General features: G+C 38.7%; 1 protein-coding gene across 2 annotated transcripts in view; it reads right to left on the bottom strand.

The window, feature by feature from the left end:
- fars2 (phenylalanyl-tRNA synthetase 2, mitochondrial) overlaps window positions 1-27,122 on the bottom strand; it is a 148,976-nt gene that overhangs the window by 103,168 nt on the left and 18,686 nt on the right. The window contains exon 2 of one of the 2 annotated variants that reach the window (XM_084398777.1): window positions 21,274-21,330. The exons of the other annotated variant lie outside the window; for it this stretch is intronic. Coding sequence (XP_084254903.1) covers window positions 21,274-21,312 — 39 coding nt within the window. The 5' untranslated portion in view covers window positions 21,313-21,330. The remainder of the gene's footprint in view (window positions 1-21,273; window positions 21,331-27,122) is intronic. 2 annotated transcript variants of the gene reach the window in all.

Below are 27,122 nucleotides of genomic sequence, written 5' to 3'. Positions count from 1 at the left end.
CAGACTTTAAATAAACTTGATGACACAGGTCATTAAATCAATTTAGTGACAAACAACGGGTGCACTTCACTGTGAAGTCGTCATTCCTACACCCTACTCCATACTAGTGTATCTCAATGAACGTGAGTGCAATACATTAACTATAAAGCATCCCTTTAATGTTTTACAAGTATTAAATCTATGTTTTATAGATTTAATACTTGTAAAACATTAAAGGGATGGTTCGGAGTAAAATCAACCTAGGGTCCTTTGCACCATGACCTCGAGCCAAACACCCCCCAGAAGCCTTTTTCCCTTGTTCGGACATTATTAAAGTTAGAGCTTATTTAGAGATAGGGGTAAACGTACCTATTAAGCTCAAGTACCCATTAAGCACACTACCATCTTGGAGCTCAGATTATAAAAAGAAACAGCAATGTATTATCCTATTTGATGTATTAACCAATTGATGTGTTTGTTACTATATACCTCCTGTAATTTTAAACCAATCAGACCATTGCACACTGAGATATGTGTGTCCATGTGTTCACACTGTCTGGCGGCTATTTTCAAAGCTGTCTGAAAACTTTCACCAGAAGAGGAGCCCCTCAAATGTGCATTTTTTATATGTTTAAGTCTTTATTTTGAAGAAGTACATCATCTTATTGCAAAATTAAGAGATTAATGTTTAGACTTTTGCATATTATAACCTGGAACCTGGATGTGGGAAATAATTACAGTTAGATCTAAAAGATAGTTTTAGCAACATAGCCCAGATGCTACGAACATAGCTAGCTTACTAGCTGTATAAGATTGTGTGCTACATTAATATATTACTTCACAGGAATTAATGGCTTGTACTTTTAAATCCATAATATTATAATTTTACATTTTATTGATAGTCTGTGGTTTTAAACTGCTGTAATTTTTAAAGAATTCATATTATTGTTAGGTGAGCTTAAAGGGTGCACTACTATGACAATCACACAGCTTCAGTGTGACATCAATTAGAAAAAGCATAATTTCATAGATATTGTCTATAATAGTTGTTCATATTAAAATTGGTATAAACTTAATACATTACCTAGATTATTAATTTAGCTAAATATTTTCCTTTAAATTTTAATTTAATATTTATTAATTAAAAAATGTTTTTGCTCCAATTAAGCACAGTGTGTGCTCCCTTTAAGCTCACCCACATTAAACGTCTATGTAAATACTTAATAATCAGAATTTAAATATTAACTGATGGTTGTCACTATGTTAATCTTCAAAAAAATGATTAATAAACTTATTTTCACAGTCTTAAGATGACAAAAGCTAGACGAAACTATAGTGTATGCCCAAAGATGAAAGAGGCATGTCATACAAAGAAGGAGCCATCAGAAACCTGTCGTATCTGTCCAAGAAGTTTGGAGTAGACAGGAAAGCTCTGACCCAGAGAGTTAAAGGGATACTCCACTTTTTTTGGAAATAAGCTCATTTTACAACTCCCCCAGAGTTAAACAGTTGAGTTTTACCGTTTTCGAATCCATTCAGCCGATCTCCGGGTCTGGCGGTACCACTTTTAGCATAGCTTAGCATAATGAATTGAACCAGACAAGACCATTAGCATCTCTCTCAAAAAAATGACCAAAGAGTTTCGATATTTTTCCTATTTAAAACTTGACTCTTCTGTAGTTACATCGTGTACTAAGACCGACGGAAAATGAAAAGGTGTGATTTTGAGAGTATAGTTCCTAGCCATATCAGCCTAGAAAATTGAAACTTTACATTTTCTGTCGGTCTTATTACACGATGTAAATAAAGAAGAGTCGAGTTTTAAATAGGAAAAATATCGAAACTCTTTGGTCATTTTGTTGAGAGAGATGCTAATGGTCTTGTCCGGTTCAATTCATTATGCTAAGCTATGCTAAAAGTGGTACCGCCAGACCCGGAGATCAGCTGAATGGATTCGAAAACGGTAAAACTCAACTGTTTAACTCTGGGGGAGTTGTAAAATGAGCCTATTTCCAAAAAAAGTGGAGTATCCCTTTAAGGAGCACATTGGTTTGTTTTGTTATTTGATTTTTCAATATGGGTTACATAGCTGAACGTGGACTAGTCTAGATGTTGCAATGAGTTTGAATGACACGTCACTATGAATAGGATAGGCTACCTGATCAAATTGAATGCCTTGTTGCTTTATTTTAGTGTTCTGTTTTTTTGTGATTGACTCTGTACCTTCAAATAAAACTTTTTTCAATTATTCCTTAAAAAGGTTGTTTAAAATAAACAAGAATTTTTAATAAAACTTGTTGTGAGCTTATTGGGAACAGGGGTGTGCTTAAAGGGTACAAAACGTACCCATTAAGCACAGCCAGACTTTTTATATTTAATGATGTACATCTTAATTGAAATACTTTTGTCATTTAAAATAAAATGAAATATTATAGTGTGAGAGATTAATATTTTATTTTAAAATAACTTCTTGTACTAAAACCAATATCTTGTGCACTAAAAATGTCTCAATGTAGATTTTGGTGAGCTTAATAGGTACGTTTACCCCTATCAGCCGGATGGTTTAGTGCAGGCGCTAATGGATCCAAGGCTGTATCTCGTAAATTACCCCACTAATAATGCCCAGAATGGTACCAAACTTCTACAGTAGTACAAATAGGTGCTGTACTCATAAAACAAGGCATTGGAAAGTTTGTAAGAACATCAGGAGTTTATTTAAATAACACTTGCTTGACGGCTCATGCTACCGCTAACCCGGACGTCGAGGTCACTTCAGAGATTAGGGAAAAGCCCGTAAAAGTACTGGCATTCTGGGCATTATTAGTGGGGTAATTTATGAGATACAGCCTTGGATCCACTAAGACTGCACTAAGACATCCGGCTGATATCTCTAAATAAGCTCTAACTTTAATAATGTTCGACTAAGGGAAAAATAGGCTTCTGGGGGGTGTTTGGCTCGAGGTCATGGTGCAAAGGACCCTAGGTTGATTTTACTCCGAACCATCCCTTTAATTGTTTGTTTTCACACCTGTAACCTATAAAGACAGTCATGGGATTCTTTCCAGTATGTGTCCTGCACCTACACCAGTCCAGTTTGAAAGGGTCATCAGTTGCGAGACCGTCGTGAATGACCCCATTGCCACTCAAAGGACTTGATCGGGTGTCGGCAACTAGTATGTGCATCGTGATATTGATCTGAATCTGGATCAAACTGAGACTGCATTGTCAAATTGTGGGATAGAACTCAATTTAAGGATCTCAAGAATTGATTTAACTTCCCTTTTTAAGGACCTCTGAAGAAATCTCAAATCAAACATAATGCACTTGGTAAGATACCGTAAATCACCCTGTTGGCATATCACCATACTGAACTCACAATACGATATTATTGAGATACTCCAAGACATGATAAAAGGTTAACAACAAATGTACTGTTGATTAAAATGCTAAATTTGGTGTTACATTGGGGGTGAAAATGAATAGGCTTGGACTTGGTGTTGGAAACCCAATAGAGACACCAGAATAAAAAATATTGATGATTCTGAAGCTGAAAATACAGTATTATTTTAGACGAATAGGGTTGCACTCTTTCACTGACTAGATTTATTTAAAACTATGTAAGCCACTTTTTACTGGTAGCATAAGACATTTAGCATTATCAGGACCCACAAATATTCCCCTCATTTAATTATTATACATTATATTCAACATTATATATAGTAGTTTAATATAGTAATGACACTAAAACTCTGTAAACGTCATTTTCATTTTGGGTGAACTATACACAATATATATCATCACTATACGATACATATTATTGCATTTCTGTATTGCGATATATTGTGACACGATATATTGTTACACCCCTATTTAACAGTGAACACTAATTTTCATATTTGGGTGGATTATTCCTTAAAAAGTTTCAAACAACATTCTCTCAGACACGTTCACTGTAAACCATATCCCGTCATCCCTTCAAGAACTCCATGGACGCTCTTCAAACGATAAACATCACCTCCTCTACGGAAAGAACTCCGAAAACAGCAAACGAGGATAGCGTATCAGAGAGAGAGTTTCTATGATGATGTGAATTAGCCTTTTCCTGTGGCTGTGTACCGAGTGAGTCGGGCCACAGCAAGGCCTCTCTGGAGCCATAATTCACGGGACTCTCGCCTTCAGATGGAGGAACAGCGTTAAGACACCACTCCAAGCACCATCAGAGACTCTGCCAAACACACTCACACATGACCTGGCACGCACACACACTCCTGCAGGCGTCAGTCAGTGTCACCTGCTTCGGGAATAGTGTGGATGGCAAGCGATCTGTAATTAGTGGAGAACGAGAGATTGAGAGAGAGGGAGGGAGATAGAAGGAGAGAGAGAGAGAGAGAGAGAGAGAGAGAGAGAGAGAGAGAGAGAGAGAGAGAGCAAGTGCACTGCAGCAAACACACCTAAACACCATTTTACTGCTGTAAGACGCGACGGTTTTAGTGTGCGACGCTTTCAGTAGTTGAAACACCATATGCGCTCCAACTTTTGGATACGTTTCGTAACGCAGAGACACTGCAGTGTCATAAATCTTAATCCACCATGGCTCAAACTCTTCTATCATGACATATTTCAGAGGGAACTATAGAATCAGGCTTTCTGTATGATAACCCTTGTCACTTACCGTGTCCCTGTTCATAAATTCTCAGCTCAATGTGCAGTATAGACAGATGGCGACGCTGCTTGGCGTCTTAATTGTGATATATTGTGCTCATTACAATTCAATATGCAAAGTTTAAGGTGCAATTGTGCGACATAACATAGGGGTCCTTTATTAATTGCAGTAAAATAGCTTGGGATTTTAGGCTTCTCACAAACAGTAGAAAAAAAAAAGTACAATAAAATTAAAACCTGGATGTGATAAATAATTTGGGAACACAAGATTAACATTTTGGGAAAAAGCCAGAGGCTTGGGTGTCGGCTATTTTGACCAGTTGCCCAGCAACATCCTATAACTTGCATCCAAATCTCAGACACTTAGATAAAAATGATAGTGATGCATCGATATGAAAGGTTTGGCCGATATCGATAACCGATAATTCTTTATATTTGAAAGCCGATAACCGATATATTGGCCAATAAATCTAAATGTTATATAATTTTTGAAAGCCTGATTACAAAAACAAGTAGCCTAGTTTGAACAAGTGTAAGTTTTTTAATTAATTTTACACTTCTATGGCCAACTTTCCTTGCCAAAAAAAATAAATAATCTAAATCATATTTCAAACAATTCAAAACCATCATGGTGACCAGTGCGCATCTGAATTGTCTCAGCTGAAGGACATAATCCATTATTTATTGGTTTTTAAATACCGGCCAAATCTTCTTATCGGACTGATAATGATCATATTAAAAATGAACATAAATCGACCGATGGCCGATATATCCTGCATCCCTAAAACATTACTATATAGATAATAAAATGTGCTAAATAATGAAAATATAGGGCAACCTATTGGTTCTGTGCGGGTCTCATGCATCCACACGTGACACTCGTTCACTCCACTGGATTATGATTCCAGAGGCATTGAAAAGAAGATGGCCTGACATTTATTTTCCCTCCTGCTCCTGTCCCCATGCTATTTCTAGAGAGCCATGTTGGCGTGGACATTGTGCCATACGCCTGAGTGTGTTCAGTCGCTGTGGGCACCAGTGGATCCATGGAGAGCCAGGTCATCCTCAAATGAGCTGGCATCACAGAAAGGTCCAATGGGCAGCAAACAGAATTACTAATGTGAGCGAGAATACAACAGGTCTAACCGAGAGAAATGATGCCAAAGGCATCTCCTGCATCTGTTTACAGCTCTCTGAGATCTAGCATTACGCTCCGGCTCTTGGGAATGCAGTGTTGGGGAAGGTTAAGTTTAAGTAAGGAATAATTGATGGCAGGCCGGTGAATTATTAGAAAATAATGCACACCCGAGGGAATGCGGCCACGACGCAAAGCGGATTATTCCGCTTATACTACAGTTACCACACCTCAAGACATTGTTCAGATGATGTATTTCAAGACATTTGTCAGGGTTTTGTCCTTAAAACGCTCTTGTGTGTAGGACTTATTTCTCACGCATCTAATCCCAAATCTCCGTTGCTAATTCCAAAACGTCGTAACGTCGTAAAGAGAGAGATATTAAGCGTGTGTGAATTACCTGAGTCTGTGTGTCTCAACAGTGTGCATCTCTACTAACAGCAACACTTTGAGAAACCTCACTACTGAGAAATGTCGTGTAGCTTTTAAGATGCTAAACTATTTTACTGATAAATCCGTCAGAGCAGCGCTGACAACAAGTTTCTGTGCGTGTGTGTGTGGAAATGATTTGTTGTTTTTATCCAATTGTTTACTAAATATATTTGCTTGGTCAGTTTGTGGTTTCTGGTTTCTATGCTGTTGTAAGCAAGGACTTTTAAAATAACTGAAATAATTTGGCGAAGTGACATTGAACTGTAATGCGGTCGAGATCTGCCTGGAACTACTTCAGCCGTGCGTTTCCCTGAAAACAATTGCACAACTTAGAATATTAGTCAGCCAATCAGATTCAAGCATTCAACAGCCCCGTAGTGTAAAAGCAACATGCTACAACTGTTACTCCTAAAAAGTAACTAAACACATTTAAAAACTTGGGAAAAGTAATGCATTTCCTCACCATCTCTTTTTCAGAACAGAAGCATAGGCTTAGTTTTGAAGTGGTGTACTTTGCTGTAGACAAAACGCCACTTGCATTCTAGATGGCTTTGTTAATTATTATGGGAGCAATTTCATTACTCTGCTCGTTCTCAGTTTAGACAAGGTGTCACGCTGATTCAGAGAGCTCCAGCATATCTGAAGAAGGCTGTTTGCATTCCCACTCATTTCAAAGACAGTTGCTCATGTTTCTGAAGGCATTTTTAAAGCAATTAACCTGACAAAAACAATTTAAAAAAATAACATACAACAGAATAAAACCAAATAATAAAGAACTGCTGAAGCTAACAATGTTATGGGGAAGGGGAAGGATTTTAATTGTATTTGCAAGAAAATAATGAAAAAGAAATGCATGTTGCTTATAAAAAAAACAACAACATAACTTTCAGACATTAAGGTATAAACTTAAAAAGTAATGCATTACCCATTCTCGTTACTTTAAGAAAGTTGAAGTGGTTGACACCACTTGTATTGTGTCCTATAGACATTGCTTAAAAGTCATGATCAAACGTAAGACTGATCTTTTCTTTTGTATTGTGACGTAAATCCATGTTTAACAGATTATCAAAAAAAAAAAAGAAAAAAAAAGAAGAAAAAACCTGGTTGAATCCATCATTTGTTGACTGGATTTTGAGATGTGGCCGTCGCTCTCAAACAAGCAGTTGATTTTGGAGGGTTTAGGCAGATTTTATGATATGTCCTTCATATGAGAGTATTCTGTTCTCATTGGAAGATTGAGTTATGACATTTTTATATATATATTTATAAATGTTTTTTTTTTTTTACATTAACATATGTTTTTACACTAATTTATTATTGAAATTTAATCATTTACACAGTTGCTGTCATTTTCATGACAGATATTTTAAACAGCCTACATTAAATAATCAAGATGTCATTAACAGGTCAAGTAAAATATAATATATAGGCTAATATAGTGCATTTATTTAGTGAAAGAGTTCATTTCCTCAGCAAACCAACAAGCTGTGGACACTGAATGACTTGCCTGAGGTAACTGTTAAATAAAGCTATGTGAAAAACTAAGCGTTTTATTGACGTATTTCCGCTGTTGAAACACTGAGCGATTACACGAGTTATGATGCCTTTCAGTAAGTATACTGTATCTTTCAACATACCTTCAGGTGTCCATTCATGTTTATTCTGTAACTGAGGAAAAGAATCGCGTTTACTCGCGCTCCGCGCTGCCGCTTGAAATGAGGAGCTAGTAGCCTACGGTGATCTGTCACGCCACATCAAAGAGCACCAAAACGACATTTAATGTTTTAATTTCGTGATCAAATAGACAGAATTTGAAAGATTGCACCTTGCTTATTATCGAAAGTAACAAAACACTGAGCTTATTGCGATTAAATGTGGTTAATGGTGGTTAGGCAACAAGGCTGTATTCGTTCACATAAGACATGAGGTCCAATCAAGGGTGCAGGGATTTGTATTATTTTGAAGTACCCCCGGACGCCGCCATTGGCTAACGGAACCCCACCTGCAGTTAGCATCCCATTGACTCCCATTCATTTTGGCGTCACTTTGACAGCGAATAACTTTACATCTGAGGCGTTTAAAGACTCCATTTGTCCATTATTTATTTCTAAAGAAACACGACAATGTATAAAATGCTCCATTACCTTGTATCTTACGTTATGGCCCTGTAGAAGCAGTTTTTGTAAAAGTAGGCTAACGATTGCGTCACAGCCACGCAACTCTCTGTCGCACAGTAGAGAGATTACCGTATGGACAGGAGGAGAAGCTCGCGGGCAATCGGGAGGACGTCGAGGCAAAATGACAAAGTAATTAATCAGAACACCTACAAAAATTTTCTCCTGCTCCAAGATCATGGACAGCTCCTACTCACACTCTCCGTCTCTGCGAGTTTCGGAAGGTAATGATTCAGATTGATCTTGGCACAGCTACTAGAAGACAGACGGTTTGCTCACGTCACATCTACGTCGTCGAGCTCAGTTTGAGTCTGCGCAGTACGCTGGACCCCCAGGAAGTAAGATTTTCTAATTGGCTTCACTTTGTCTCCGTTGAATCCAATGGGGTCGCTGTGTCCATTTCTTTTACTGTCTATGGGTCCAATGAGCCGGGACAGCAGGGGGCGGGGCGGGCGTGTTCGGTACGCCATGAGAGTATCGCGATTTGTATCGTGGGTGGTGTATCGCGGTTTTTCGGTTCGGTTCAAATATCGTTACACACCCCTAATATATATGGATGAATCCTTCACATTAAGATCTATAAAACGCATATATGAAATAGATTAATTTCATTTCATTCTTACTTTAATATTTTATATGCAAATAAGCATGTTTTAATGATAATTTCCTTTATAATGATGTCTTCAGGTCCAGCTCTTCTTCTAGATAGGCAAGAGGTTAAAACCTGAGGCAGATCCACAGTTTTAGGGGCTTTCACACTTTGTTCAATTGCTCCCCCTCCCCTGCTGGTCTCAGTTCACATTACATTATCTGGGTCCCAGCTATCATTAAAAGCGTGGTGCGCTTGTGTTATCAAGCTGCAGATATGAAGGAGAAGCTGCCAAAGTGGATAGAGACACTTTTCCTCCCCAAAGCATCAGCACATAAAGACACTAGCATCTATCTGCCGAAAATGTGCTGCAAATCATCTAAAGAATGTGGGAGTCCATCTCTGCTGAAGGCAGATATAGATTCTCTCTGCTTTCTGTGCGTCAGTCACACTTGTCAAGAAAAGTGAGTGAGACACACACAAACACACAGTTTTATTAAATCATATGTCATCAATAGTGGTTCACTTACGTAATTTAATACGACTGCACTCATATCAGCAGTGAAGCGTACCGGAGTTCACACCGTACCCCAGACCCCAGATATTGGGGGAAAAAACTGACATTGCGACATTTTGTTTTTCTGCGATATATATTGCGATATGAAACCAGATGACTTTAAAGGCCAAGATGAATTTCACCAGATGACTTGAATAGCTCTATTTGCAAATAATTAATAAGAATGATTGGGGTGATTTTGTATAGAAAATAATAAACAAACTACAAGCATAGATAAATACAAGAGAACAAAGATACACATGAAATAAACAGTGCTTTATGTTCATGTATTCTCAGGTATGTCTAACAGTATTCAGGTAAAGAAATTGAATAATCAAATGTAAAATTACACTGTCTGTAAAAATTACAAATAATAAATCTTTGTTAAAGCACCAGAAGTGATTTTCTCTTTGTATTTTGTTGTTTGATCAACATTAATGACAGAAAGCAGCAGGTTTAAATTGCTGTAAATTTTAGGCCGAATGCACGGATCCAATATATTGATAGGCATATGTTTTGTTTACCTTCACTCAAGACATGCAGTAAGCGACTGTGTTTACGAGGATACTCTCCGCAATGGGCATATTGACAACTGTGAGTGAATGTGTCCGTTCAAGCACAAATAGACGTGAAACAGACTTCAGTGTTCGTGTGTTCAGCTCTGCCTCCTCAAACACGTAAAAATGATAAACTTTCAGTCCACGATGGTTAAACTTTGCAATTAATCCATGAATCACATGTGTTCCGAACCGTGTGACCTGGTCCATACGGATCATGGATCAACTACGATCTGCCTGACATCGCACATCTTGCGATGTGACTATCGTGAACGCACACGTCTTGATATCGATGCTTAAATGATATATCGTGCAGTCCTAACGTCGATCGAACCCGGGTGCGAACCGAAAGTGCTAGTGTGAAAGCAACCTAAGTGTCCTAAAAGTAAATGTGCAAAGGCATTGGAACAGTCACCAATGGAGAGCAGTTTAAAACCTTGTGGCGAGCAGGACGAGTGGCGTGATTACTAATGAGCGACACCTGTGAGACGCACCGGTCTCGTATCTCTCACACGGAGGAGCGGAAGCATAAAGGAGGCGCGACGACAGTGGAGATCGAGAGAGGCCTGGATCTTATTTGATGTTTATGTTTTATCTTATGTGTCTTTTACTTTCGTTTTGTATTTGTTTTATTTTAGATATTAAAATCTGTTGACTGTTCGCCGGTTCCCGCCTCCTCCTTCCCACAATAACGAACTTTGCTCCACTCCTCAAGGACAAAACCTCCAAATCATCATTATGACCCACTGATGCTAATGTTCACACCATGTATCCTGTCTAATGGCAGGCTCTGCCTATAGATAGAAACCACAGCAGTGTGAAGGTTATCAGCAGACAAGAGTGTGACAAGGACACAGTGTTCACGTGTAATTGGCACCGCAGTGCTGTAATCACTACATCAGTATGCTACTTCTCGGTTCATGTCCAGATTGCTGTATATGGATCATTTAGACAGATCTAAATCTTCCATTTTAAAGGAGAACTCCGGTCAATTTTAACATTGAGCTCATTTTTTTGTACATTTGGAGTGCTGTCAATACAGAGAACAACGACAAAAATCGGTGTTGCCTACACCGAGTTATTCTATTTTTAAAATTTGCACCCTATTGACTTCAATGGGGCAAGTAGTAAGCCTGCTTTTTAGCCTCTTAACATCCTTTAAGTGTCATTACAAGTGCACAGAAAATGTGAGTGATTCCTTCCGAGTGAACACGGGTGGATCTGACTGCAGTAGATGTTAGAGATATTAATAAAAATGAAGTTAATTCAGCCAGCGCTCATACCTTTGTTTACATCCTGTTTTCGGTGGAAGGCCATAGTAATCGATTGTCGAGTTCACGCGCGTGATCATAGGTACTAAACCTATGCGCGTGAACTCGACAATCGATTACTATGGCCTTCCACCGAAAACAGGATGTAAACAAAGGTATGAGCGCTGGCTGAATTAACTTCATTTTTATTAATATCTCTAACATCTACTGCAGTCAGATCCACTCGTGTTCACTCGGAAGGAATCACTCACATTTTCTGTGCACTTGTAATGACACTTAAAGGATGTTAAGAGGCTAAAAAGCAGGCTTACTACTTGCCCCATTGAAGTCAATAGGGTGCAAATTTTAAAAATAGAATAACTCGGTGTAGGCAACACCGATTTTTGTCGTTGTTCTCTGTATTGACAGCACTCCAAATGTACAAAAAAATGAGCTCAATGTTAAAATTGACCGGAGTTCTCCTTTAAGAACGTCTCATATGTTGTTTGAGTTTGATGGCATAAGGTCCTTCAAGTCAGATTTTAAATTACTCTCTCTCTAATAACTGCATCCATGATTGAACATGAAACTGGATCTAATGATCAACATCAGAAGAACAGACACTGAAAGAGAGTGCTGCCATAAAACACTTTCAGGGAACATGCCTCGTCAATTTGATGTCAAGAGCTTGAAACTTAAGTGCAAGCAAACCAACATCGGTGACCACAAATGCAAGCAACAACTTGAGACGACAGAGGAAACTTCAGTGTCCATCAGCGTCTTCCGTGTGGTTTGTAGGACAGCATTGATGAATCACAAATGATAATTTGAGAAGGAGTGATGAACTGTCACTATCAAAAGAAAGAGAGCAGCTAAAATCCTTTCTTTCCTTGCCATTTATTCAGTGTAAAATCTGTTGAAATGCATTAAAGGATATCAAGGACTATGGAAGCACATTCCATTCACATAGTATTTTGTGACTTTAAATGTCACAACTGAGTTTATTTCTTACGAATATGGGGAATTAATCAGAGAAACAAACTTTATTTCTCACAACTGCAAATGTATATCTCCCAATTTGACTGTTTATATCATGACTTCTCGTGTGACAGTGTCACAATGCAACTTTTTTAAAACTGTATTTTACAATTAGCAGCTTTATTGTTTATACTGAGGCAGAAACAAGCTTCCATTACCCACTGTATGATGCCTTTTTCTTTCTTTCTTAAATTCATTTCTTTAGGTGCTGTAACATTAGCATAATTTTGGCAAAATTTTGCAGTAAAAAAAAAAAAGGTATGTGGAAATGTGGAAATCTTTCGCCCTCAAGCAAATTTACTGAAAGGACTGGATTTCACCGGTGAAAATTCACTGATCAACAGTAAATGTGAATATGCTTTACACTACACTTAAAAATAAATGTTCAGTATTGACATCTATGGTTCCATGAAGAACCTTTAACATCCATTGAACCTTTCCATTGCACAAAAGGTTCTTTATACTGGAAAAAGAAAAAAAAGAAAAGTTATTTAGATTATTAATATGTTCGTTAGACTAAGAAACAAATAGTTATTGTAATACCTGATGACTGAAAAGTTCTTTGGGGAACCAGAAATGGTTTGTATATGTTACTGCAGCGAAAAAGCAATAAAGAATCATTAAGATCAATAAATAATCATTATTTTTTTAAGAGTGTCCTAAAAAACTGAACGCAGCCAGGAGGAAGTGACAAGAGTAATTATTAATCAAAGTGTTCAGATTAATTTTTGGCTGGCAGAAAATTAAAAGAAGAAAGAAGATCATACAACATCCTAACAAGTACTAAAAAGGAAAAATGTGCTAAAAACACTCAAGAAACCTCAGGAAAAATACAATACAATACAATATTTATAAAGCACATTTAAAAACACCACACAGCATTGGCTCTGAAAACCCATCACTCAAATTGTAATGTAAAATATAAAAAAAAAACTGAATATTGTTGGTGTCAGCATTTAAGTGTCTTTATCATACAGCTCTTGTGAAGGCGTTAGGCTTCTGACCGTTGGCGTGTCCAGACCTGGTCATGGCTTTCACACCTCAGATAGTGATTCAGCGGAGGGGTTAAATGGGCGAGGGGGGGGGGGGGGGGGTGGGGGGGTGACACACACCTTCCGGCCCCCACCGTATGCTTCATCAGCTCTGCGGTTACACACGCCCACAGTGGAGCCATGCCCTGTGACAGGAACAGGGCCATAGAGCTCAACGGGCGCCTGTACGGGGCCGTGCTGGGACCAGAGACAGGGCAGCCCTCAGGCCAGGCCAGCCATAGGAATCACGCATCTTGGCTGACACGCTGTTCCCAAGGCAATACGGGACAGTGCCATGCAAACCCACGCACTAACTGGTGTCCCTCTCACCTCAGCCAACTCCACCGCCCCCGCAAGAGAATGTCCCACTTCCCGTTCCCTCATTACTTTGTGTCCTTCTTTCATCGGGTTGTTTGGAAATTCTATGCTGGTAATATCGCCCACTCATTTTGATATTCAACACCGGTAAAAAAGTTAGAAAACATACTAAAGGGGTATTCACAGCGGGCAGGTTCTTTCTTGATTTTTTTTTCATTTTTCCCAATTCCCAGTTTTATTAAAGGGGTCATATAATGGTACATGCACTTTTACAAGTTGATTGTACTGAAATGTGTGTTGGCAGTGCCTGTACACAACCATCATATAATGATCAAAATCCATCCAGTGTTTTTTTTTTATCTCCTTATATGTTTTCCAATCTCTAAAATCAAGCCGTTCGATTTTGTGACATCACACGGTCGGACACCCCTCCCACGATTGTTGATTGACAGCAGCGTTTCAACAAAGACCCGCTATGATGTCAATCATAGTCCGCGCAGACCGGCACGTTCATTGTTGATACGCTGGAGCACTGTCTATGAGCAGAATGGCGTCTAAGAGATTGTGGTGTTCTGTTCTTGGGTGTAATAAGGAACACAGCATCATGTTGATGTTCCTAAATCCGAACCGCTGAAGACGCAGTGGCTGAGTTTGTTTTCGAAGGGAATATTCCCCACGATCAACGTCAATGCTTTCATGTTTGCGCGAATCATTTCACACACCAGACTGCTTTACAAACGAGGGTCAGTATAAAGCTGGTTTTGCTAAGATCCTGAAAAAAGGATCGGTACCAACTATTCCTGTTCCTGCTGCACCTCCAGAAGAAGAAGTGAGTGTAACGTTTTATTAACCTTTATATTAATATTTATATTAATCTTTGCTGCAGGCTTCACGATGAATGCGGCTGTTTACACTCAGGATACATTACGGCATGTTTTCTATGTACGACGTTCTCAATATAATTCATAATCCCACGTTTATAATGAACAACGCGTTATGGTTATTGTGTTATTATTTCAAACGGTGTACACACAGAACAGAGGGGCGGGGTGAGCAAAGCTCATTATCATTTAAAGACACATGCACTTAAACGGCGTGCTGAAAACAGAGCTGTTTTTGACCAGGTAAAATGAGTGTTTTCTTACAATACTAATGAGAATTTTTAATTAAAGTATATTACAAACTTTTAATTTACACCCTAAAGAATCATATTAGCTTGTACAAAAATGGCATTATATGACCCCTTAAAAAATTTTTTTTTATAATACAACCATTCCTTACATCTGGTGGATACACACTAACATAACAGGGACAACAAAACAAACAAACAATGAGAACAACAAAAGATGAGATCTGAGTGAAAATATTACAGCAACTATGACGCACCAACACAATCCGTAGATTTGCCCATCAAATTAGTAAATTACCCCCATATTGCTCCAAAAAACATGCTCTTTTCTTTCCAAATGCGAAATCTTTCCCAACTCCATGATCCACATGTCAAACGTTGGAACAGCCTCAGACTTCCAGTGTTGTAAAATCAGATGTTTTGCAAGCAACATGCTGAGGGAAATAGCTTGTGCTTCATATTTGTCCAGCCCCGCTTCAGGATAGGATCCGGCTTTATGGTTCTGTTATATACCTCAGAAAGACGACCAAACAACAAGTTCCAGAATGTGTTGAGCTTGTGACATGTGAAGAGTTGGTGGCTAAGTGTTTTCTGAACATTTTGGACGCAAAGATGATATCGCTGGAAAGAATTTAGACAACCTACATTGGGAAAAGTGAACTTGGTCTATGTACATATGGCTATTATTTTTGACATACTGTCCATTATTGCAGCACCTCTATTCCCAGCCTTGAAGCGCTCTGATTTCTACAAAGCCCCTCCATCTCTGATTGGCCAGCTGACCCAGTGTGTTCTGATTGGCTAAACACTTCATGTTTCGGAAATGTAACGCTTCTTACCATAATCATGAGCTTTAGCTTCCCAGGCTTCTAAAGCAATTGTAAACACACAGTTAATAATGTCGTCATTATATCAGTTCGAGCCTCGGCTTCGGAAAATGCGGATGATCAAGCTGATATACCGGAAACAATTTTGCAAGCATGACTTGAGTAGAATGTTTCGCAGTGGAAAGTTTTTTTTTTTTTTTTTTTACTCTAACCTTTCATATACAGTACAATATTATAACAATATTATAAGTTTTAATTTGTCTTCTTCCCTGTAACAACGTTATGTCCTGAAGTGGCAGCATAAAACAGTTAAATAGTGTAGTGAGTATTTCTAACTTACTTGGGTGTGTATAGCCAGAATTGTTCTCTCCCAGAAAGCTGTCGCTTTACACAAGCTAACTTTTGGGTTCTAATGCACAGAAACAGCGTTATAAATAAATCTTAACCTCCGATTCCTAATTTCATCCGTTTTTTGGATGGCCAAACAAAGGGGTTTTGCTTTTGCATCCAAACAAACAGCATCTCCACGACATGACGGCAACACTACAATGCACTGAAGCCTCGTCTTCTTTCGCATGCAAGCTCTCAGATTTCATTAAAAAGATCTTCATTTGTGTTTCCGAAGATGAACAAAAGTCTTACTGGTTTTGGAACGACATTAGGGTGAGTAATTAATGACGGAATTGAATTTTTTGGGTGAACTATCCCTTTAAGAGCACGATGAAGCCATACTTTAGAAAGAGTTTCATTTCGCTTTTGTAATACTGAGAAAACTTATAACATACACACTCACTCCTAAAGCAGCTCTGACAGGGATATAAATGCAATAAAAAGTGCATTTCAGGACCAGCGTGCCACCACGGCTGTCAGAGCCTTGAGTAGGTGCCAGCAAAAGCGCAAACAAGGTAAACTTTTATGAGCAGCCAGGAAATGTGTGGCAGCTGCCGTCTCCTCCAGACCATCTCAGCTTGCACACTCCATTCATCTGAGCCCTATGTGTGTGCGTGTGTCGTCCTCAACCAACCCCCTAGTCTTCTGAGCCCGTCACTTCCCCAGATGCATTCTGTTTGTGCGCTCTGCATTATGAACTGTCACATCTGATGAAATAATGGTAAAAATGACGGCCGCGACAGCTCTGAATGCACTAGTCCGCTTACTAGACACTTTACACTTGTAGCTTGACTTTGTCCTTTTCTTGGTGGGTGGGATTCTTTTTAGAGTTGGTCTTGCATGGTAAGTCAAGGTGACAACGTGTTTTGTGTTTCTTTTTCCAAGTCGGCATGAAACGGAAGTTGCGACAGTCTTTTCTTCCCAATTGTGACGTATATCTGAGTGAAATGGCTTCTGGAGCAAGAACAAATGTAGGGCGAGACTTGGTTTTGTCTGTGGGGAATGGATTCTATGGTTAGATGACAGTGGTTCACTATTGGTCAATCTCATTGTGAGTGACAGGTTGCCCCGCCCTTACGCCAGTAAACACGTCATCAGAGAAGAGATGTCGCTGCAAGATGGGAGGGCAGTCATTTTGATTAAAGATTATGAGGCACATGATCATTAAAAAAAAAAAAAAAGAGCTCTAATAAATAATTTACAATAAATACTGCAATATTCTATAAAAGCAAACATTGTCAATTTTGATTTCACGGTGACTAGAGATGCACTGGTCAACCAGCCATCAATCGGAACCGGACCAGAATTTTTTTTTTAGGACTTGCATTGCAATCATTTCCCAAAATGTCATTTGTGTAGAAATATTACAAAGTCGGTAAACAGGACGTCAACACAGGCCAGGGATGGGACACGACGAAGACGGAAGCAAAGAGGAGAGGAGCGCACAAACACAGCAAGCTCACTGTTTGTGATGCTCAACATATTGGAAGAAAAATATAAATATTGAATTAGGGGTGGGAGTTTATATGAATGTCTCTCTGAAGGGAACTGACTGTCTTCCGAAAAAGTTTTGATGGCATTTTCTTTTCCTCTTACCTCCGTATAATACCTATAGAGTTCAACAGTCGGGTTCCGGAAGTAAAAACCTTTTCTCCATAGGGAAATTGATTTTGAACGATAACTTTCAAACCTTTAAAGACAGGCCTACTGTGAGCTACAAGGTTGTTAATCCATGGCATTTGCTTCTGTAGAAGCCGTCAGTCTGCATTGTTTAATCATTTATATATATATATATATATATATATATTAAAAAAAATCATATTTAACAGCAGAACTCCCATTGAAAAACTACATTACCCATGATGCTGTACTGAAAAACACACCAATCATTAAAAAAAATCTCTTTAGCTCCGCCCACACCCATGCAGCACTGCAAATTATGTAATCTCTCTAGCCTCTTACAATACTTATATATGTGCATATTTTGCAATTAACTTAAAATATACTGTTTATATATATATATATATATAATCAACTTTTGTACATGAGAAGTTTTATACTTCTCCATTGTTTTTAATTAGATTATGCTGTTCACAATGCTTGTAGTTCTGTCCCTCACTAAAGCCATTTAGTACACATTGTACTTTTGTCCAATTTTTGCTTCAAACCAAAGTTTGTAATATTATGATTCACTGATTGGCTTGGTATAACTTTTTAACAAATAATTTTTTTTAAATCCCTATGGGAAGAATGAATGGAAAAAATACTTAATACCAGCACTGCTTAAAAAGGGGGCGGGAACTGTTGAACTCTATTAAAGCAGTGTTTATAAGGGCAGTGCTGCCTTGTGTACAACGGCAGCCAAGGAAACGTCATATCGCTTCTGTTCCATAAGCGCCATCTACTGTCAGAGAGTAAATTTGCATTTTCATTCAGTCCGTCTACTGTTTTTGTTTTGTGCAGGTATGTTTTATGTAGCATAATTTCACAAAGCTAAAGTCAAACCATTTTATTTTTGCTTTAAATCAATCAATCAAATACAACTGCTCATGTTGCATGTGTGTAGCATCTTAGGATCATAATTAAAATGCAGTGGTTGCCTCTAATTTCAAAATGGCTACAGATATTTCTTTTGTGTTTACGGCCAGTTTGGTCTGTAATAGAGCAAATAAACATCAAATTTGATCAAACAAAGAAAAAAAAACATTGGCAACCGGTATCGGAACTGGCCCACTTGGTTGTAAAAAAATCTGCAATTGGAATCGGCCAATGAAAAAACATGATCGGTGCATTCCTAATATTGACTCAATCACCTAATAGTAACAATCACCAATGGAAATAATAGGTTTCACACTGAAGCAACAGGCTTATAGGGAACTGAACTGAAATCCCTGAGCTTGCAACAAAGTGTTGACACACTACATTAATCCACTCCGAGTCTCTCGAGGCTGAATTTAGAAGGCCGTTTCTGGGGAATGCCTTCCTCCCTTTATGTCTCTTTCCATCGCTGTCTAGAACTCATTTGAGAAACAGTCAAAAGGACCGTCTTTGTCGGGATTCCGCTGAGATGCTAGCTCAGTCATCTCTCCTTGAGCGAAGATCAAACACACTGTGGTGTAACAGTCCTGAGGGCTCGGAAAAAGGTTCTCTCCACATTTTAAGTGTGAATTCAAAGTCAACACAGCCAAGACGAGAGGGACACAGTGCTTAAAATGTGCCCATTACAGATTCCACAGGTGTTTAAGACATAAAATAAACAACCTAAGTTAAAGTAAACTTCTGCTTAAAAGGACCGACCCTTTCTGGCTGAGTTCCGAAAGGAAACAGTCTTGAATGGTAAAGCCCCACAAAAATAGAAGCACATGGGAGTTTGGGAGCTTGGTGTGTGGTCGGGGAAGTGTGTGGGTGGGGTCACGCTGGCAGAAAACAGGTATATGCTCACGGAAGCGTGTGATTGGAGAATGTAGAGGCTGAGGAGAAAGAAAATGAACACCATCTCTAAATATGAAAAACAAAACAAAAAAAACATTCATTATTTATAAACTGACTATAATATACTGAGCTCATAAATTGCATCTGACATAAACTATTGTCCAAAACCTAGTGAGATGCCTACCTAGGCAGCATTTTAGGAATATTATTATGCATAATATCACCTTGTTAGCTTAGGAAAATGTTAACTTCAAATTCTTTTGCAATTAAATCAGGTTCCCAGTGCAACTCACATGAAGAGGGATATGCTTTTAGAGCATCACATTGTTAGCTTAGCAACATCAACGGTGTGTTGGGTTTCCACTGTGATTCATGTGAATAAGGCTATTTGTATGATGTAGCTGGTGGTCAAGCTGGTTTTCAGTTGCTTTTAGGTGGTTGGTCAGCTGGTCTCCCAACCTGACCATCTAAAGAATTGGCCAAACCCCTTTAAAATCAGCCTTCTAAACCAGCTAAGACCAGCCAACAAGCTTAGGCTGGTTTTAGCTGTATTTTTCAGTAGGGAATTCAATGGTGAGTCGGGCCAAAGTCCCTTTCAGGCCAGACATTTCACTCGGCGGCCATCTTTGAAATGCCTCTCGGCTCAGCTCCAAAGTACAGCTCCAATCTCTTTGAATGGGAAAACATCAAATTACAAAGCTGTTCACCATGCTTACAATACATTTCATATTTGAAATCATCAATGAAATCTGACAACAACTGTCACAGAAATTTGCCTTCTAAAAGCTCAAATCATGAAAAAACAAAACAAAAAAAAACACAGGGCTAGACCAGCCAATGTGCATGTGCAGTCATAAGCGTGCGTCTCAGAACACTAAACACATAATGACTTTACCAATAGGCACTTTCTTCCATTCAAAGTAATTTTGCACCATCCTTGCATATATAAAGTCTTTGGTCGGGTTTCCAGTGTGATTCATGTGAAGATGGCTATTTGTGATATTTGTAATGCTTATTGGAGTATCACATTGTTTGCTTAGCAACATGCTAATGCTAAATTCTTTTGAAATCAAGTCTGATTTACAGAGTTGATGCATATGTAGAGGGGTCCAAATCAGTCACTTATGGGGTCGGGTTCTATTTCTATTGCAGTGCTGCCTATGTAGGCAGTAAACAGTACCTCAGGTTTTTGGAACTGAGCTATAGTCTCTTAATTTCTGTTGGCAGAATCTATCTTTATGCAACATTGCATTAAGCTCAAAGCTTTCAGCTGAGAACCCTTGAGAGGGATGCCAACATGATACAAACTTGACCTGACTTCCTCAGAGCCTGAAAAGCCCCAGCTTGCCCAAAGACTGTCTAGATGATGTGAAGTCAGCCGGCTGTAGCCGCCGGGACTACCAAGAGCCCCATGCACCAAGGATAAGGCGTCCCAATTGGCCATGGGGTGGTCTGGCCCGATTCCCGGCCTTCAGAGTTGCATCGTCTTGAGACTTGTATCCCTCATCGTTTGGGAACAGCCTGCCTGCACATCTATCATGCAAGTCCCTCTCTATTCTGTTCAGTCTGAAACTTCCAAAGTCAGATACACAATGGCAATGCCCTTCTGATAATTCATCTTAGTTCATAATGTTGTCCTGCATGCACACTGCATCAACAGGCCCTACAAGTGACCCTGTTTGTTAGGATACCAGCCTCCATCTATAATGATGAAGACCTTGTTTTGGTTTATTCATTCCGGTCTTAATCAATTTAAATTCAAACTCTCACTCACCTTCACTCTTGTTTTTGCTGTAAAAATGAGCCCTTCCATACTTGATTAAACCGTAGACTGAAAAACAAAAAAAGCCATATGTTTAAGCTACAAAGAATTCAAATCTGCACAATCCATTTTACTTCCATAATGTGATGCGTTATTGCTTGTACTTCTTTACCCAACAGAAATGGCTAAATGCTTGTTAAGATGACAGAATTCACAATTTTAGAGGATTTGTACTAGGCATTTAAAACTAGCATACAAAACCACTGTGATGGAAAACTTACATTTGCCCTATCGTAGAAAAGTACATAGAAAAGCATAATAAAGTACTAGTAGGCCATGCTGTAGAACATTATTTTCAAGACTCTTAAGGTCTTCCCACCATTAACATGAGATACAGAGTACAGTGGTGTTAAGGTAGTGTCACTGATATGATTCCCAAAGATTGATGATTAAGCTCTAATTTGGCTTCATCCATCTGATCAGTCTATAAATCAAGAGCTCAAACGATGACTCACGCAAACGAAGAAGCGTTAAGTCATTTTCAGACTCATTTTTGTCACTATTCTTTCTCAGAGCTGCTGCCCACATCTTGCCACCTTAAAAACAAACACCCTTTTTCAGAACTAAAATCTTCCTTATGTGACCCATTCAATGCGCGAGTGTATAAATAATCACTTGAAGTCACACCACATCAAGGGGATTGCAGGCCCACAGCGGCCGAGCGTCTAAATGTCACTCAATGACTCAAGCAATGAAACCGCACCATGTGTGAACCGATTGTAAGAGGAAGTGAATGGCGAGCTGGCAGGGGACACATCCCATGTTACATCACAAGGCAAGCTGGCACTGAGGTGTCTATGTTGGGCACTATTCATGGGCACAGGCTGTGGCAGGAGAACCAGCAGGGCCAGGAAGAGCTATATGGAGCAGATGGGAGCGTCCTACAGAGCAACAAGCCTCTGTAAGTCTGAGAGGAGCGCTCCCCACAGTCGGACCACTGCGATAACATCCACTCAATTTATTAGCACGCTTCTCACCAGGAGATGTGTGGTATGGCTGGCAATAACAAGTTCCTTTATTTTATGTTTGGCCTATTTGCCAACTTTTAATGACAAAGACCGTAGATGGGCAACAGGATCTCTATATGAAGATAAGGACACAATGATTTATTTTACCCTCCACAAACCAGATAATCAATGATATGGAAGCTTGTTTCCACTACGGAATAAAACAATAAAATAAAAGGCAATTGCGAAAAAATAAAAAATAAAATCAGAATTCCGATAAATAAAATAAACATTTTTCTCAGAATTGTGAGATGTATTATTATGACATGAAAAGTTGCAATTACCTTATAAATATTTTCTGTGGTGAAAACAGTCACAGTTTTTTAACTTATAACCTACTAAATGACTTGTCGTTTCCTCATATTAAAACAATAGAATGTTTTTTGGGGGGTATTTGATTATTTCTTTCATAATCAAAGAAATAAGACACTTCAGCTTGAAGACACCCGAGGTAAATCTGCACATTAATAAGCTTACTAATAAATTAGTATGTGGAGATGGACTATGGCTTTGTTCGTTAGCTGTTCTCAGCAGGCCTTCTTATGGGTTTATATCTCAGACAATTTAAAACAATTATCACACCTGCTAATTTGTCTCAATGACAGCTAAACAAATGCTACAACTCCAACAGAAGGACATTCTCAAAGCAGCACGGGGTAATGTATTTACTAACTCCTTGCTAAACCAACAACAACAAAAAGTGATTAAAGCTCCAGGCTACACAATTAACCTCTTGGGAGCAACTTTTGCACACACAAACTCCAACATCATGTATTCAGGTCGAGGTGGTAGACCACCACATCTAAATATGCTGTATTATAACCGCTTCAGGAAAACATAAAGCATTGCAATGAAGGCATGAATAAGAAATATGTTTTGCACAGATGGTAAGAGAGCTGAGCCCATGTTTTACACTGGTACGAGTCATCAACATGATTTTAGTATAATCTCTGGCTACTTTTAGTTGATTTTTATCACCTTAGGTCAGTGGTTTTCAACCTTTTTGACTCAAGGCTCAATATTTGAAGCCTAAGCTATTTCCAGTATTTCTGCCATAATTATGGCAAAGCTACTTATTAACAGAAGCTAGGAGTATTGATATTCAATTAATTAGGCAGGATTCATTTTGTGACTTCAGAAGTGTCAAGAACTCTTATGTTCCTCAATTGAAAACAAGTTATTGAGGAAAAAAACAACAAATATTTCTATTGTTTTAATGTCATTATTTATAATCTTTATCATATTGATAATAATTGATTAATTTATATACTTTTTAGTCCCCCTTGGAAGTTTGCGGCCCAACTGCCTTAGGTATTTTTTTCCAATTGACATTTTCTTAAATTAACCAATTTAGGGGACTTGTACTCACTTAAAACACCTACTAGTTCAACAAAAAAATTATGCAGACCTGGTTTTTGGTGTGTTTTAAGAAAATGTATGTAACAATATACACTGTATACACACTTCTGTTTCTGATGACTTGCTACATTTCTCTCAAAATGTGTTACATTTATAAATTCACACATTTTTTTCCCACAGTATCTGCTGAAAATACGTTCACTTCCTTTGACAAATGCCGAGAGGCCATCATGCTGAAAAACTGCCAGGTTCTTTCAGGACGATCATCCATTTACTCTATTACATGTTCATGGCAGTAATGGTTTTAAATGCAGAAGCTCCTTGTCTGACTGATGCACCGCCTGGGGGCCGAGAGTGAAGATAGACTAGTTTAATTTGTGCTAAAAGACTGAGGCCAGACTAATAACAACATTTCTCATTGAACAAGCTGAGTGGATCGTGTTGGACTGTGAAATACACTGTTAGGAGTCCTGTTGCGGATAGCACACACCCATCACACAGGAGAATTGTTGAGCTGAAAACCTCTTCAGAAAAAGATTGGGTTAAAACAACAAGTTTGAGGACCACAGCTCAATTTACAGAAGTATGTGCACCGACCGCTAGGTCATGGCTTCAACAGCAACAGCTATTTTAGGAACAACAAAGTTGGAAAACAGCTTCCAAGTAGGGCTTTACTTTCAATTTGACCTATTTGACCACACTGTGATGGTCAGCGTACTTTCCTAAGCATGCTTTCCTCTGCTGTGTGAGCGACAACAGTTCGGGGGATTGAAAACACTTGAATAAACTGATCAAGGTGGCCAGCACTGCTGCCCGTCTCAATGCAGAGAACCTGATGGCGGAAAAATTGGAGTCTGTTGTAAACAATGCTTCAACATCACTTCCACAATGCCCCGAGCCTTCATTTTCATGCTGTTCTACTTCTTGATCAACAGATCTCAGTACTTTGATCAAATGACATTAGGCATGAATGCTAATATAAAATATATTGGGAATATAAAAAAATAAAAAAATAAAGGGGTGGTTGATTATGATTTCACTTTTTTAACTTTAGTTAGTGTGTAACGTTGCTGTTTGAGCATAAACAACATCTGCAAAGTTACGACGCTCAAAGTTCAAAGAAAATGGAGATATTTGCTTTTAAATAAATCACTTTTTAAGGACTACAACAAACGGCTGGTAGAGACTACATGACATTCCTCCCGGGTTAGTGACATCACCAACCCTAGATTTATATAAACCCCGCCCCCTGAACACAATTTATAGATTATCAAGACAGAATATGCTAATCAATGACTAGAAGATAACTACACGTCAGCTACATAAATTCATAAATTGTCTGAATCCGGTTTGAACATAAAAGGCTAAAAGTTTTTGAAATTTTCAGTGCATGTCTGTGTGAGGTAAAAGGACACAAGCTGTTGTAGCTCCGCCCTCTGTGCCGGGAGCAGCAACTCATTTGCATTTAAAGGAACAGACATAAAATGGTGCGTTTTTGCTCACCCTCAAAAATGGACAATTTAACATGCTATATAAAAATATCTGTGGGGTATTTTGAGCTAAAACTTCACATACATTTGTGAATAGGGCATTATACCTCCCCTTTAAAATAAAAGATGTGCAGCAGAAAACGTGGAGGGAAGAGCTTTTGAGTACCAACATTTTTGAGGACAGGGACACGTAGATCCGTACGGACCAGGCCCCGCGTTTGGACACCGAATTGATTCCTCTTTCGCGTTTACTTGCGTTTGAACGGACACATACACACAAAATGATGTCAAAATACCCATCTCGACAAGTATTCTCTCAGTTATGTGAATAGTTGAGAAAACAAACGGATGTGTGTCAGTATATTCGGTCTGTGCATTCAGGCTTAAAGTGAGGTCACCCTTCCGCCGGAACCTCTCTCATGAATGCACATAATGCTGTTGCCGGATGCCAGTGATTACAGTTTATAAAGTTTTAAATATTGATATTTTTCTCACAAAAACCCATCGCTTTGCTTCAGAAGGCATTTATCACCCCACTGGAGTCGTATGAATTACTTTTATGATGGATGGAAGCGCTTTTTCTGAAGCCTCAAAAACTCGGGTGCTATTCAATGCCATTACAAATGCGGGAAGAGCCAGGATAATATGTTCGGCTGAAAGAAGAAAGTTACTTAGGATGGCTTGAGGGCAAGTAAATTATAGCATTATTTTCATTATTGGGTGGACTATTAATTACTGGTACCATATAATTGAACGCCCGGTTTCAATCTGTACAGCTTAATAGTACACCATGAACAAGTTTGATTGTCCCTCCAGTTACAATTGTGTCTTTATCATATTTTTGAAAAACTAAATATGAAATAATAATAGTAATTTGAATGAAGTCGAACCATGGACCGAAAAAGCAATTAAGTCATGAGAACAAACACAAATCCATTTTGAACACTAATTTCCCTTCGGCAAGTACATTTTCCCAAGGCATCCATTCATCCACAGTATACAGGTTGTAGCCACCTTATTAGTAAGTCAATTTATTGTTTTTCTGCTTTACCAAGGTTTCAAAGCAGACCTGTGTCATGCTCCTGGCAAAAGCAAGTCTTAGCTGGTCTTAGCATAAATGAAATTCTAGACGTTGCAGCATTTCTCAAGTCTGGCGCGAGTCCCTTGAGATTCGTCAGCTGAAATTCAGTGTGGCATAGTGAATATCAACACCACAATGAAATCAATGAAATGTTCAACACGGTATGACAAAATGTCACACGGGCCTACCGGTCTAGAAAGAACAGAAGAAAGAGCTAGAAAACTTGTTTAGCGAGAAGCCACGATGGAAGGCGTATTATGGATCCAGTCACAGCCTCTACCCGGTTTGAATTATTCCAGGTACTGCAGAGGAGACACAGATCAATGGGTTCAAACCCACGTAATCCACGCTGCACGCTGAGTAATGACCAGCCGTTCACCTCTCTTGAGAGTGGATGTAGTAAGGACAATAATCACAGGGCACTGGCATCAGCGGGAACCCTTGTTCTAGTAATATCGACTCAACTGTGACTGACAGCGGGAAATCTAAGGCCCTGTTTACACCTTGTATTACCATCCATCTTGCGTGATCCAATCACAAATGGTCCGCTGAGACAGATCGTCATTGACATATGGTACTAACGTGTGTGAAATGCATCTCCAGTGACCACTTATGACTGGATTTCGAGGAAATCATGACTACATGCATCACTTATTACATTACTTCAGTGTATTACTTCCTATTTACTGTACGTGATCTGCTGCATGTTGATATTCAGGGTCAACAACATGATACGAATTTAATCTGAAAATATATTAACTGAATTAAAAATACTTTCAAAATGCAATTAAAACATGTATACAATGATGTATGCATTCAATGCATACACACATCATTTAATAGCTGTTTCCGTACAAAGTTGTG

This window comes from Rutilus rutilus (genome assembly GCF_951802725.1).
Source record: "Rutilus rutilus genome assembly, chromosome: 24".
Taxonomy (NCBI): domain Eukaryota; kingdom Metazoa; phylum Chordata; class Actinopteri; order Cypriniformes; family Leuciscidae; genus Rutilus; species Rutilus rutilus.
This window is presented reverse-complemented; position numbering and strand designations above follow the sequence as displayed.